This window comes from Argiope bruennichi, chromosome 10 (assembly GCF_947563725.1).
Source record: "Argiope bruennichi chromosome 10, qqArgBrue1.1, whole genome shotgun sequence".
Taxonomy (NCBI): domain Eukaryota; kingdom Metazoa; phylum Arthropoda; class Arachnida; order Araneae; family Araneidae; genus Argiope; species Argiope bruennichi.
In genome coordinates, this window is record NC_079160.1 from 118,448,301 (window position 1) to 118,464,021 (window position 15,721).

A 15,721-nucleotide genomic window follows, 5' to 3' on the forward strand; every position below is an offset into this window, starting at 1 on the left:
AGGAATTCTGGAAGAAACTTTTTTGATAAAACATAAAGACAAATAATTGAAAATAAAATTTCAAAAATATGTTTGAATTTTAGGTCACTTTTCCTCTGTGTACTATTGCTCAGACTCCTCGTTTACCAGAACATTGCATTGAATATGTGAAGGTACTCTTATGGCCTAAGGAAAGACGTTAGTATTTTTTTTTACATTGAAGTTATGCTCATTTTTCATTCTATATGTATATATTCTTTGTTTGTTTGTTTTTTGTGTATTAAATTTCACTTTTTAAAATGTTTTATAAGATATACAAAATTATATTATGTGCATTCACAAAAAGTGGAATCTTAATTCTATAATAAATCCTTGCCAAATATAACATGCAATTTTGTACATGTGCTGTATCTGCATTATTTTCACTTAACTTGTCAATGAAATTTTTTTTTCATTTGCAGAGTATTGCAAAGCTTCAACAGCTATATACTGTTTTAACAGATTTCTATCAATCGAAAATGAAGTTAAACTAAACAAATTGCTTAAAAAACTGTCAGTGGTTGATTTTCTGATATGTGTAGAACCAGAATCAAAGAATTAAGTGAAAGTTAATGAATGAGAAATTTAAGGATTTTTTACTAAGTGGTACAAAAGTAATAACAGAAAAATAAAAAATAAAGTGCCTTCCAATTTTTTTTAAAAAAAATTGTTTAACAAACTGATAAAATATTGCTCGGTAATCACCAGACTTTGTGAAAGAGATTGATCCAAATGAAGGAAGATTAGGACAGAATTCCACAAAAAATCTGTATCAGTCATTATTCTAAACTAAAATAACTGTTTTAAATTTAAAAAAAAAAAATTATTATGTACCTATGCAATAAACAGTAATAAAAAAAACTCTTTCTTTAAAAAGATATATGCATAAAATGTACAAATTTTTATTTGTTGTAGTTTTTGTTTGCTATTGACTGCTTTTTCTTTTAAATTTTAGCCGATACAAGTATTGATGGTGATGACCCTGAACATGTAAGATGGATTTATGAGAGAGCTCTTGAGCGAGCTGCTGAATATAACATACCTGGAGTCACATATCGACTTACTCAAGGTATTTTATACTGAATAAAAGGAAATATAAAATCTCTATAATTACTAATTTAGATGTTAAATAATAAATTATGGAAGAAAAAAAAAAAAGATTCCAGAATTGTAAACTATACTTGTTTTTTTTTTTTTTTTTTTTTCATTTTTGTATATTGTCTTTTTTATTTTAGTTGACTATATGGAGTTGTATTTTTTTTATTATTTTAATAGCTTCCTTTGGTAACTAGTTAGTTTATTGGAATTAATGATTGCTAAAATTTTAATTAAATATTTTATATAACTTACTTTTAATGGCTTTTTCAACAAAATATTTTTAAGCTGCAAATTTCGATTGATAATATTTTTAAAATCTTATGCCATTTTGTTCATTTAATTATATGTTTCTCTTATTTTTTGCCAGCTCTCATAAAATACTTTTTAAAAAATGGTTACATTTTTAATATTCTGTAATTAACAATGTAACTTGGACAATATAATCTGAAGCAATATAAAATTTATTATTTTTCTTCATGTTAATAGTTTTGTTTAATAAAAATTTATCCATCTTCATATTGCACGTACTTCAACGCAGGTTGTGATACTATCAAGGCGGCGATCATTGCTCGTAACCAAGAACTTTCAACTTTTTTTTATTTTAATAATGTCGATTACAATATGGTTTTTATTCACATCACGTTCAATGCTTTCAAATTTATTCTTCTGTCCTACTATTTTGAACCCAACAGAAATATTGATTTGGATTTACATAAAATCAGTGAAGTGTTTGCCGTAATAGATTGCCGTAGGCTAATCTGGGGTATGGACGCTAACAGTAAGTCCAAACTCTGGCACAGTCCAATTTCCGACTCTTGCGGTATTCAGCTCTGTGACTTTTTAAGTAAGAACAACTTTTTTGTAATTAATGAAGATTGTGGTCCTAGCTTCAGTGGCTCTCAGGGCTCCAGCTATATTGATATAACTGTTATGGGAACAGATGTGCTAGGTGACGTTTCATATTGGTGCCTTCCAGAATAGGAATCCCTTTCCGATCATAATACAATTGAATTTGAAGTTACTGCGACAACTAATCCTTCTACCTCTAACAGATTCAATAATTTTCTATATTTCAATGTTAAGAAGGCAAATTGGGATCGCTTTGACTCTTTTTGCTAGCAACCTTTTGTTGACCTTTCTAATCGTATCGATTCTTGTGGCTGATGTGGACGCCTTAATATCTGTCATAGAAAACTTTCAAAATGTAGTCCTTTCTGCCTCTTAAAGAGATAAGAATGCACTGGGTTCCTTGGTGGAGCATAGAGATTGATTGTATGAGGAAAAGGCTCAATGTTGCTAGGCGCAGGTATCAAAGAACTCAAAATTTTATTCTTAGAAATCTTTATAGACAGAAGTATTTACAAATAAAAGAAAATTACAGTTCAATGCTTGAAGAGGCTAAAATACAAACTTGGAAGGACTTTCTAGAGGATATTAACGAACATAATGTTTGGAAGAAAATCTGTACGTACAGTATAAAACAAAACTTCATGAAAAAAATTGAAGTCTCTGGGATCCGTCTTCCAAATGGTTCCGCCACCACTTCTGTTGAAGAAACTATAAATGAGATTTATAAAAAATGCTTTCCTATCGATACTATTAATACGGATACTCCTTTCCACGGATTGCAATGAACTAAAGCCTTGGAAAATTATTCTTTGAGTCTTGATCCTCTATTTACTACTGCAGAAATAGATGGAGTGATTAACTCCCTTAAGCTTAATAAATCTCCTGGTCCTGATTGCATTCAAAATGAAACTTTGAAACGCATTCACTTGATGTTCCCCTGTTTCTTTTGTAAACTTTTTAATGCTTGCTTACAGCTTAGTACCTTTCCGCGCTCCTGGAAGAGAGCAAACATCTTTTTAATTCCGAAAAATAATGACTTTCGTGGTCCACATCTGGACAATTTGAGAAGTATCAGCCTCCTACCAACTATTGGAAAATGTCTTGAAAAGCTGATTGTTAACAGGATTTCCTGGTTTTTGCACAGTAAAAAACTCTTAAACGAGACCCAGTTCGGTTTCACTCCACAAAAATGTTGTGAAGATGCTCTCCTTTACCTGAAAGACATAGTTGATAGAGGCAAGAAGAAAAATATGCTTACAATTTAAATTTTTTTTTATATCAAAGGAGCTTTTGATCATGCTTGGTGACCGGCTATTCTCGTTTTGCTCAAAAATTTCGCTATTCCAAGTAACATATTTCATCTGGTCAGAGATTTCTTGAATGATAGGTCTGCCTCTCTTACGCTCGGTCGTGTTTCAGTTTCTTGTTCCTTGCAAAGGGGCTGTTCCCAATGCTCCGTCTCTAGTCCACTTCTGTGGAATTTAATCATGAATAGCCTTCTGGCTAGACTTTCGAAGATCACAGGATGTGAAACCATAGCCTTTGCGGACGATCTGCTCATCTGCTTTCAGGGAAAATGTCTTGATGATATTTTTGAACTTGCTCAAAGCACATTGGGTGATATTTTAAACTGGGCAAGAGATTTCAAAATGGAATTCAACCCGAATAAATTGAAGGTTATGGCTATTAAGAAAAAGAACGTAGACTTGTCTAGCAAACAACTATTTTTTGACAACATACGACTTGAAATGGTGAATGAAATCAAATACTTAGGGATAATGCTTGATGACAAATTCTGTTGGAAAAATCATATTTTATATCTTTCCAAAAAATGTGAAAACATTCTGAAAGGACTTAATCGTGTCTCTTGCAACACCTTTGGATTGAAATCCAATGTTATTGGCATGATCTACAAACAGGGAATTGTTCCTTTTGTCTGCTATGTCTCTAGGGTTTGAGGTAATGCTTTGAAAAAAAAGATTAACTATATATATATATATATATATATATATATATATATATATATATATATATATTCTTCATGGAATTCAGTAAATATATTTCGTATTTTCTTGAAATCTGCTTTGCCAATAGTGATTTGTATTAAAAATAGACTAGTAAAATTCAGATTGTAAAACAAAAATGGAAAAACATCAACTATACCTGTTATTTTTATCAATAACTTCGGTGTTCTCCCAAAATACATATTTTTGTATATCATTTGTGATATGTGTAATATTCTTCCAAAATTTCTACAATTCTTGTTGAAAAGAATGCTTAAAATAATTTTCAATTGATTAATTATAGAAAAATATATTTATATAGTAAAAATTTGTATCTTTAAAAAATCTCCTCCCCCCCTTTTTTTTAAGATGATATAAAGGCCAATTTTGTACTATAATACTTTTGAAAGATAGTGTGGAAAAACGTCAGACTTTTTTTTAACTTTTGATTACAATTCTGTTGAAAATTTCTAAAAAATTGTTCTGAAGTAAAAATTTCCAATCACCAAAGTATGCATGTGCCTAGTTGGTAGCTTTAAGTCAAATAGTCTATGCTGCTGAACACCAACATGCACTTTTTTTTTTAATTATTTCACATAAACAAATAACATTCATCTTTTTTATTAATAAAGATATATTGGCTGTTTAAGTAATTCTTTTAGAACCTCATTATTTTTTTCCCTCATGAAATGTTTATCTTGTTTGAGTAATATTTTTATTTTATTAATTTATATAATTTATTTTATTTATCCATTACTAATTGATTTCTTTTCATTTTAGGTGTGATTAAAAACATTATTCCAGCTGTTGCTTCCACAAATGCAGTAATTGCCGCTGCTTGTGCAACAGAAGTTTTTAAAATAGCTACAAGGTTTGTGCGTTCAGTTTTAAATTTTTGCACTGTTTAGTGTTATAGTTTCTTGCTTATTTTTTATCAAAGAATCAAAAAGTTTCTAAAATAAAAATAGACATTATCAAAATAATTATATATGCATTCATGTATGATAAATCTTATTAATTTTTTATATAGCATTAAGAAAGACTATTTATTTCTTTTGAAATTTTTAGAATTAAGTTGGTATAAACTTCGCTTCCCAGATTGCAGTTGTTAAGTAATTACTTTTAAAAGTAATTTCTTGATATTAGTTCATATCACTGGGTGCATAGCGTCATAAAAAGTGCTTAAATTTGAAAACCATTTTTAAGCACCTTAAAAGTACTTAATTTTCAGAAAAAGTCCTTAAAAAGTGTTTAACTTTCTCATGAAGACGAAGAAAGCTTTTCATTTTGTTTTGTTTCCCCACAAGATAAAATATTACAATTCGAAATCATGGTCGTAAAGGCTTGTTTTACTGGATGTATCAATAAAGGAAACCAACGAAGGGGAAAAATTCGATGAAGTATTCCAGGGGTTCCAGCACATATTAAGATAATGTTTAATGATTCTTTTTTTTTTTTCCTCCCTTTTTCTTCAACAATGTGCATTGCCATTTAAATACTGGTATAGTTATATGGAAGAGGCAGTATGAAATGCGTACTATGCCATACTTATTGTGAATCGAAAAACATTGCAATTTCAATTTTTAATAATTAGATGTTGAATTTATTTAAGTTATACCTTGGTAAGTATATATTTAAACTGTTATGTGTTGTTAAAGATGAATATATGTCCAATCAATGGAAAATATGAAAAAAGCAGGATGAGTTTGATGCACCAAAACAATATATTGAACATGGAAAAAGCTGCTTTAAAAACACTAGCATATTCAATCATCACTCTCATGTCATTTTGGAGCAATTGCTTGAACAACCTATTACAGGTATACTATTCAATATTAATTACTATATTGAATTGTAATTAATTGTGGTATGAAATTACGTTAGTCGATCACATAAAATCCAGTATGATGATATTTTAACTTGAAGCCTTAAATTTTTAATGATTGTGATATCTTCTGTGGTATTTTTTGTATGTCCCTATCCATTTGAACAATTTTGTTTGTTGGACTAATCTTGCGAAATTTGTTTTGGTTAAGAAAAAAAGAAACTATTGTATCTGTTACTTAAATATTTTTAAAGAAATTTAAAACAAAAAGAGTTTACAATTTTTTTCATGATTTAGATTCTATCATTTTATAATTATTATTTTTTTTATATATTTTTATAGAAATTTTTTCCCCAATGAAATCGCTATATATAAATTCTTGTCTTGAGCAATGCCCAGCATAAAGTCATTGAAGTTAGGAGCATGAAATTTGTGAAGTTATTTTTTGGGCACACTAAGAACGGATTTCTCAAACTTTTAATTCGAAGTTTAATTAAAAAATAGAATTTTAAAGTTTAAAAATAATATAAATAAATAAAGGTTAAAAATAAATGAAAAATATAAAAAATTGTTTGGTTGAATGTAATTTTTTTTTATATATAATTTCTGAGAAATTAGTTTTGGACATAGTTTATGACAAATATTTTTATTATAAGTGAAAATGATATTCTGCTTCTTCAAATCGTTGAATCATATTATTCTGTATCTGTTAAAATTATAGTAGAAGGGGAGGATGCTTTCTTTGCTTTTATTTAAACTTAAAAATTTTAAAGCCTGTTCATTGAGTAAAATTCTCTATTTATTAAATTTTGAAGCAATGCGATATATTGTCTCGAGCTGGTTTCAGACTTTTTTAAATGCTTCAGTTAGCATATTTACTTTCTCGTATACAAAATTTAGTAAAAATATTGCACTCATCAAAAAATTTGTTGTCGAGATTTTAATGAATCTCCACATTTCATACCTCCTTGAATTCGGAAAATGTCTGTCTGCGACAAAGAAACATTTTGAGCTAGATGGATGAAATTTAGTATATAGTCTTCACACCAAACTTGCAGATTTCGATCCAATTTTCAGCAACATCCGTTTAGAGGAAATCTGTTTACCTGTCCAGCTGTTTGAATATAAGTTAGCATGGTACTTACAAAACTAAGAGAGTTATATAGTAAACATTTGATACACAGATTTAATTACTATTGATTAAACATCAGCCAAATCCAACTACGGGTTACCGCATGTTTGTCTGTACTTTCAGAAATATGTAAATGCTGTAGCTCAAAAATGTAGTGACATATCAAATTAGGTATGTAATTTTGTGACTACAAGTGTACTTTTGAGTCAAATTTTTGTTTTAATCAGTTGGGAAGAATGCACCTAAAACCCAAATTCGCTTTATCGGATATTTTCAACCGCCTGACAGAGATTAATCCTAAAACACTTGCCAACAATCACACAATAGATAAAATAAGTAAAAATATTTAATTCACGCATACTGTTAATATTCTGCAACTATTATACGCCAATGCCACACAAGACATTTCCTGGCAATATGCTAGAAAGTTTTGGGAAGACGCTCTGGCTGGTTTATTTCCATTTTGCTTCTAACTACAAAGCTGATTTTTTTTTATTTCATTAATTTGTTTCTGTTATTTATGAAAACTAGAACTTGTTAAAGCATTTTCATTTCTTTGTAAAATATATATAACATTTCTTCCATAATTTTTTTTAAGTAAGAATTTTTTTTCTTATAGGTAAAAAGCAGGTTTTTCATAGGTAAAAGCAGGAACATTAAACTTTCAAAAAAGACTTTTACTACACTTTAGAAATAAGAGGCGATGAGACAATTTCTTTATAGTCTGATCATTTGTGAACACTGCTATTATTTTCTATTAAAAAATGATTTTAAAAACTTATTTAGAACATGGCATTGTTCTATCATAAATTTCATGGCAGGATTTTTAATTGTATAATGATAATCATAGGAATGCTTTAGTTCTTAGCTTTATAAGATTTCAAATAAAATATATTAATCAGTGCAGGGAGAAATTTACTCTTTCCATCCCAGCCATGTTGAATCATAATTGTTGTTGCTTATATAAAAATCAAATGCAAAATTTGTGGTCATGCTGAGCTTCTTAAGAAATATTATAAAAGCTCACAAATCCTTATTGGTACTCTTATAAAAATTAACTTAATTTTTTAATATATATATATATATATTTGTCATTTTTATGATCATATATATGCTTTTGTCAAATCCAAATGCATAATTTTACAATAGAAGATGCTTTGCACATACAGAAATAAATATAAAAATTAGAAAAATAAGCATTTAAAACATGTATTGTTTAAGGAATAACAAATTTTAAGAAAACTTTGTTTTTTCAAAGGAAATATTTTAGGCTTCAGCATTTTTTTATGTATGAATAATAATAAAAAAAGTGATCCACTTTTTTTTAAACATTAAACAATATGGTGCGCATTACTATCAACAAAATATTTCTAAATGTAAAATGTCAATAAATATCTATCATTTGGAAAGTTTCAAATAATGCTACAGGGTGCGTAGTGAGAAACTTCTGCAAAAATTAAGAACTTTTAAGCAGCTTAGCCCCCAAAATTAAGCACCTTTGTAAAGTATGTATACATAAACTATATGTTTTCTAACCATAGAATTTTTTTTTTCTGTTTTATAATAATGCATAGTTTTTACTGCAAATACCAAAATTTAATACCAAAAAAATTAAATTTTAATATTAAATACTACAATATAATATTCATATTTATAATGCCACATATTAAATTTTTATAAATGTTATTATTCATACATGAATTTTGAATAATAATCTGATTTTCTTTTCATTGTGTAGTTCCTATTTGTCTCTGAATAATTACATGGTGTTCAATGATGTTGATGGAATATACACTTACACATTTGAAGCTGAAAAGAAGGTTGGTATTTTGATAAATGTTTCAACGCATTAAGCATTTTTAATTGATTAGTACCAAATTTGTAGGTAGGAATGCATTTCAAAACATTAAGTAAGGACCTAAAAAATACATAGAGTAAGGTTACAGTTAAATTGTTAAACTATTATTGGTGAATTTAATTTATAATAATGACTTATGAATTTTCTGATTTAAAAATAAATTTAATAATATTGTATGATGACAAACTGCCAGATTTATTCTAAATCATCACAAGTTTTATTTGCTTTTCTAAAATGAATTCAGTTTCTCAGTATTATCCTTTTAGTAATATTAAATTTCCTTTCATGATAATTAAGGAACATCTAAATAATTGCTATTAATTTTTCTTCAAATTATTGATTAACTGATGCTGTTAATTCTAACATTGTCTAAAGGAAGGTTGGTACAGATAGTTAAAAAAGATCTTATTATAGTGCATGCATTTCAATAAAAGAAGTACCATTTTTCTTTCTAAATATCTATTGTTGGACATGAGACTTCTCTCTCTAGTTCTATACCTAACTTTTGTCCGAACTCCAATTTTTGCTCTCTTGCATTGAGAGATTTACTTTCTAACCAGTTTGCTGACTGAAATGGCTCCTGGAGTTAATTCTGAATCCATCCATATGCCTATAATTTTATGACTGATTTGCGTAAAGTAATTTTTGTTTCAACTATTTCTTTTAATTAAAACACTTATATTCTTTATAAAATGTTTTATTCATCATTTTGATTTTCCTTTCATTATATATTTAAAAAATTCAATTTGTTTATTTTCTAATCACTTGAATTCGAAATTAACTTTAACTACTGTGTTGTTTGCTCTTTTTCCCCATACTTTCAGTCTTCATACATTTAATATAAATGACAATTCAACCAAAATTTCCTTTGGAAACTATATAAGTTCTGAATGCATTATTTCTACGATTTCTTTTTAATGCTCTCTACCTTACCATTCAGACTATGTTGTTTTGTAGTAATGGTTTTAATAATAAAATTTTTATTTCTCCTGAAAATTGAATTCTTCCCTTAATCATCTTAAAAAACAATAAAGAAATTATTTAAAAAACTCATTACCTATTTATCTTACCAGAAAAAAAATTATTTCACATGCATTATGTTCCTTTACAAAAAATCTAAAAAAAAAAGTTGATCAAAATGTGTTTTATAATTAAATATTTAATAATTTCATCATAAAAATTCTTAAGTTACTTTATTGGATAAAAGTTATTTTCTTTCAGATGAAATTTATACCTTCTTTGATTAAATCTATTGAAATTGTTCTGATTAAATATATTCTATTATGTAAAAAAATTCTTAACATTTTCTTCTAATTGTTGTTTTAAAATCTGATTTTCTTACTCCTTTATTCATAATTTTTTCCATCTACCCAAGATAATTTATTTTCATCAAGAAATTTCTGAAAGTTTCTCAAATGCTTCTTTACTTTTCAGGATAATTGTTTAGCTTGCAGTCAAAAGGTTCATGGCTTAACATTTGCAGAGACAGATAAACTACAAGTCATTGTAGATTTTCTTATTGAAAATGCAGAGTAGTAAGTTATATATGTAATTTTTTTATTATTCTAATATATAAAACATTAAAAATCATTGATGTTAACTTAAACCTTTTTTAGTGCCCAATTTTATTATCATAATAAAAGCTATGCGAGTTTGAAATTATTATTTTGTTTCAGTATTAATCCATTTTTTAATGATTTTCCAAATCTATGTTGTTTTGTTTTGTAATAAAACTATTTTCCATGTTTAATAAACAACAGATATATATATATGTATGTATATATATATATATATATATATATATATATTGTTACTGAAATACTCTCCAGAAAATTCCGTAAAATCAAAGGGTTCGGTATAGTAGGTGTGTGGTATTATAGTCAACAGGTCTCAGTAACAAATAACAATGTTTATTAACATGACTATACTGACATATGTACACAAGCAATGAATATCAGCTCTTGCTACAAACAGTAGTCTGCAAATAGCTAATTGGTAGTAAACAACTACAACAGCACACAAAGTGGCCATACAACATTAGGAAAGGAAACTTCACACATGTTCCATCAAACGCCTGCTATTCTCCACTGTCTTCTCGCTTTAGCTGCACTCAAATGATACCTCTACTCTATGAGTAACTGCTTAGTCTATAACTCGATGCTGCTTCAAGGCTCAGCACTCAAATCAATTCTTAATTCATTAATCATTTGAGTTACACTCAATGCTGGACTGATCCAACTGATTCTGACTAACCGTACAACTGATTCTGGCTTGGTCTGCCGACTTTTTTTTAGCTTCCGAAGCAGGGTACAGAAAGTTTTCAAAGATTTCGTTTTCTTTTGTTCTTATTGCTAAAATTCCTGGAAATAATTAATTTTGTTGTGAAGCCCGGGGGCCATTGATCTGGCATTCAATAGAGCTGATTTTAATATTGTCTTTCTTGCACTGGGAAACAGCATTAGAGATTCATATTACATGATATATAATTATGAATCTGTAATGCCACTTTCTTATTATGTTACTCTTATGAGTGAAAAAAAGATTTATAGAAATTCTTAATATATGCTGAATGGAAGATTCAATGTTCCAGACTTAGAAATAAAATTGTTTTCAGAAATACGAAAATGATAGTCCTATTTCTATTAGAAACTAAGATCTGGAGATTCTTTAAGAAAATTCCTTATAACATTATGCCTTGTCAAAAAATGTATAAAATTGAAAGGTTGAAGCGATTTATTCATTTTGACTTTATTTCATGTTATAAATTAGCGGTTTATTCATTTTGACTTATTATTTATTCATTTTTTTAGTTCTACTCTTGTTTTTTTTTTTTTTTTTTTTTTTTTTTTTTGTATATACTCTGAGACTTCATTCTTTTTACCTGTTTTCTGTTGACATAAAATGTCAATTGCCTTTGCACACTTAGTTGGATATCGTTCTCTGATACCCACTGGAGGATTTTTGTAACAAAACAAAAAAAATTGTGTACATTGTTTTAGTTAAGGAGACAAATATAATAAATTAAAGAAAGCAAGGGCAATCAGTTTTATTGACTATTTCACTGAAGTTGATATTTTAGAAGGACTGAGATTCTACCCGATTTAAACTTATAAGTTTTTGACATTACTTATCATAATCACTGAAGATTGGGTTAATTGCATGCAGAAGGGTAAAAATGGTTGCATTAATAACTAGTGATAAATTTTATACATTTTTTATGCATTTTTAGGTCACCGAGATAACTTGAAAAAAATCAAATCAATCTATCAAAATCAAGTGTAGAGATTCATTACACAAAATATTGCTTATTAATACTTAAAACTAAATTATTTTGAAACATTCTGTTTATTTAAAAATGTATTAGTTTTTTTTTTTTCTTTTAATGGTTGAATTACTTTTATTGGTATATCTCATAATTTTCTCCATATTATGAATGTGGCATTCAATATATCTGAGTATGAGAAATTTTAAAGGCAGTTACATGAAAAATGTTCAAATATAATTCCTCTTGGACTTCTATGGGCTGATAGATGCTAAATATACTTATGCTAAAAGCTGCAAATACTGTGAGAATAAATTAACCCATTACATTGATATTACTTTATAGTTACTTTTGAAATGGTGATAAATATGAAATGCAATATGGTATTCTGCTTAGTTATGGATGAAAGTTAACAGTAAAAAGATCCAGACTTGCTGAAATTTGAATAACAAAGCTAAAAAAATCCTTCTTATGACACATTTTTCTTCCATTTTAAATATCAAGATAAATTCATAAATGCTGTCAATGTCTTTTTAAAAAGAAATGCTATATATATTCTGAATTCGCTAAAACATGTGTCTCCAGAATTGTGATGTCAACTCTCTTCTAAGGTAAGGTAATGACTGGAGATAATGCTGGCTGTTTAACCCAATGCCTTTTTTTTTAATTATTATTAAATTTAATTTTTAATATGAAAAGGAAAAATTGGCATAAAAAGCAATATTTAATGTATGCATTTCAAGTTTGAGAAATATATTTTGCGGCACTACTCATATTCAAGCTGAAAACAGAAAAAAAGAATGGAAATGTTTGGTAGGAAAGAAGCATATTAGAAAAGGGAGGAGAATTTTTGTAACTTGTTTAAGAAACAATTTTTTTCTTCTTCAATATTATTTGAATGCAGATATTAAGAAATTGCTCTAGTAAATTTAAAACAAAAAAAATTAATGCCTTAATTTTTTTTATCATTTAAAAATAACGTTAAAAAATATTTATTTCATATGCAAGAATATATGTTTTTTAGAGAGTCAAATAATAGTTATTATTTATTCCTCAAGATAACCTCCTTCAGCGCAATAAAGAATTATTGTGTAGAAAAAAGAATTTTGGTCAAAAATATTTAATAATTAGTTTTATTTTATTGATGACTATAATTTTTTTTAAAAAATATGGGTTCTCTTAACTTTTATATTAATTGATTGCAACTAAAAATTAATACTCTGCTTTTAGTTGAGTTAAGCTTCATAATTTTCTAAAAATGACATTGTATTTATTTTTTCTTCTAGTCAGATGAAATCCCCTGGTTTGACAGCTAATATTAATGGAAAAAATAAGACATTGTATATGCAATCAGTTGCTTCTATAGAAGAGGCTACAAGACCTAATTTAAAGAAAACTTTGAAAGGTAGGTTTACTTATTCGTCTTTATATATATTAATGACTTAAAAATCAGTTTTGATTTCGGAGTTGTTCCAGAATATTAATAAAATCTAACATGTCTGTTTTATTTGTGAAATGTGTCCAAGAAAGCTTGGAATCAGTGATTTTGTATAATGTTTTTTGTTCAAACAATTATTATTATTGAAAAAAAATATTAGAAACAAAAGTAGATGTTCCTTTTATATGCTTGTTTCTGAAGGATCTTTTATTTTCTACTTTCATTTAAAGTTTAAATATAGTTTTGTAGGTTATTTATAAAAAAAATAAAAAAAATAACTTTTTTTATTCTTTTATTTATTATTAAATTAAAAATAAGTGTTAAATGCATTGAATGAACACTTTTATCAGAAAGACAGGAAAAAGGAGGATATGAAATGCATTCTAAATTTATATAACAACAAAAAAGGAATATCTCGGAATTTAGAGCGATAACATGAATTTTAAACACATATAGATTCAAAAGCATTAAAAACAGAAACATGCATAATTTAAAGGTTAAAGACAAGCTTGAATTCATGTGACTAGAAAAGAAAATTATGAATGTGAATAATATGAAATTATTACATGCAAAAATTCTCATTTTAAAGAAGTAGTTTCTTTTATACTTTTTAAACTTTAAAAGGCTAATATGTTGTCATAAAATAATTTATGCAATATTTATTTGAATGCTTAGTATAAAAAAAATTAAAAAATGGTAGCATTATAAATTCATGTATATTTTTTCTTTATTGATGAAAACTTTAATCTTAAATTTGAAATCTAAAATTATTTTGATATATCCAAAAATTTGAACTGAAAAAATAAGAATGGCCGAAGAGAGTAATAGTTTTAAATTAAAAATAAGAGCTTAATATTAATACTTTTAATAAAAACATAATCAGTAGATTAAAAGCTATTTTTAAAAATATAATTATAAAGATAATGAAAAATTTTATTATTTCAGGAAAAAAATATTTTTTACTAAAAAAAAAGAAAATAAAATGTGTATACAGTAAAACATTAGAATAAACATTGTTCACAGTGCAAAATGTAAGATTTAGATTGTATTACTTATTTTGAAATACTATACTTAATTAACTCTTTTGTAAACTATGCTGTTTTTTATTGTTGTTTTCAAATGTGTGAAAAGTGTTGTTGCCTTTTATTTTAATTTAATACATATACGGTGTACTTGACTATTTTAAGAGTCTTGGGAAAAGTTAGCCATTTATGATGACTAAGGTTAAAAAAATTGAGATTTATTCAACTAATGAAAATAATTCACAAATAATAATACTTTTACTATTGATTTTTTTATATATAATTGTTAATTTTGACTTTAAGTTAGCTGTTATTTTTAATAATTTTTTTCTATTTATATTTGATATTAGCACAATGTCATATACTATTATTAAAGATAGTTACCTAAATTTTTAAACTGATTTCTGATTCATTTAGAGTTGGGAAAATCTTTTGATTAATGTGTTTATGATTAAGTATAAATAAAAGCAATGTTTCCTTGCAATAGATATAAGCAGAATGTATTTTAAACTGATAATTTACATTTTAAAGCCTAAAACAATTTATAAACATCATTTTTTAAATTTCAAAATATGAAAAAAAATTCATTCTAAGAAACTAATTTAGAAATAAAAAATTTATTATCATATTATTAAAGAAATGAAAAGTTTATAGTATCCCCCTATATTGTAAATCAATCTTCAATTTGAATAAATTTGTAAAGTTATTCAAATTGAAGATGTTATCAGGATTTTATATTAAGTTAAAAAGAATTTTTTAAACATGTAAGGGATTATTATTTTTTAAATGTTGCTAAATAACTATGTTTACTTCATCTCAAATTTCTTTCTTTGTTACAGAGCTTGGCATTGTTGATGGCCAACAAATTGTGGTTGCTGATTCTACAACACCATCCTCATTAATTTTCAAATTGAATCTTACATCTAAAATGGAAAGCTAATTTGTAAAAAATTTGTATATTTATTTTGTTTGTTTGTTTTTTTAATAAAGTTTTAAAAAGATAAATTTTTCTAGTTGTTATACTTGTCTCATTATTAGTATGAGTTGCTTGCGCTTCCCTAGGGAGGAAAAGTATTGTAACCATGAAATTTTAATAATTATTCACCATATTATTTAACTGCCAATATTTTAATTAAATTATTTAATTAATATTGTCTAAGTCATCAATAAAAAAATTTGTAATTTATTTAGGATTGCTGTTTTATTTTGTATTCTG

General features: G+C 26.6%; 1 protein-coding gene across 2 annotated transcripts in view; it reads left to right on the plus strand.

Moving 5' to 3' along the window:
* The window catches only part of LOC129988000 (NEDD8-activating enzyme E1 catalytic subunit-like), a 46,056-nt gene extending 30,529 nt beyond the window's left edge, over positions 1 to 15,527 (plus strand). Inside the window, exons 9-15 of one of the 2 annotated variants that reach the window (XM_056096066.1) lie at positions 84 to 177; positions 974 to 1,087; positions 4,749 to 4,839; positions 8,664 to 8,745; positions 10,218 to 10,318; positions 13,332 to 13,450; positions 15,345 to 15,527. In XM_056096066.1, coding sequence (XP_055952041.1) covers positions 84 to 177; positions 974 to 1,087; positions 4,749 to 4,839; positions 8,664 to 8,745; positions 10,218 to 10,318; positions 13,332 to 13,450; positions 15,345 to 15,445 — 702 coding nt within the window. In that variant the 3' untranslated portion in view covers positions 15,446 to 15,527. The remainder of the gene's footprint in view (positions 1 to 83; positions 178 to 973; positions 1,088 to 4,748; positions 4,840 to 8,663; positions 8,746 to 10,217; positions 10,319 to 13,331; positions 13,451 to 15,344) is intronic. The other variant, XM_056096065.1, reaches the window with a different exon arrangement.
* The last annotated feature ends 194 nt before the right edge of the window (positions 15,528 to 15,721 follow it).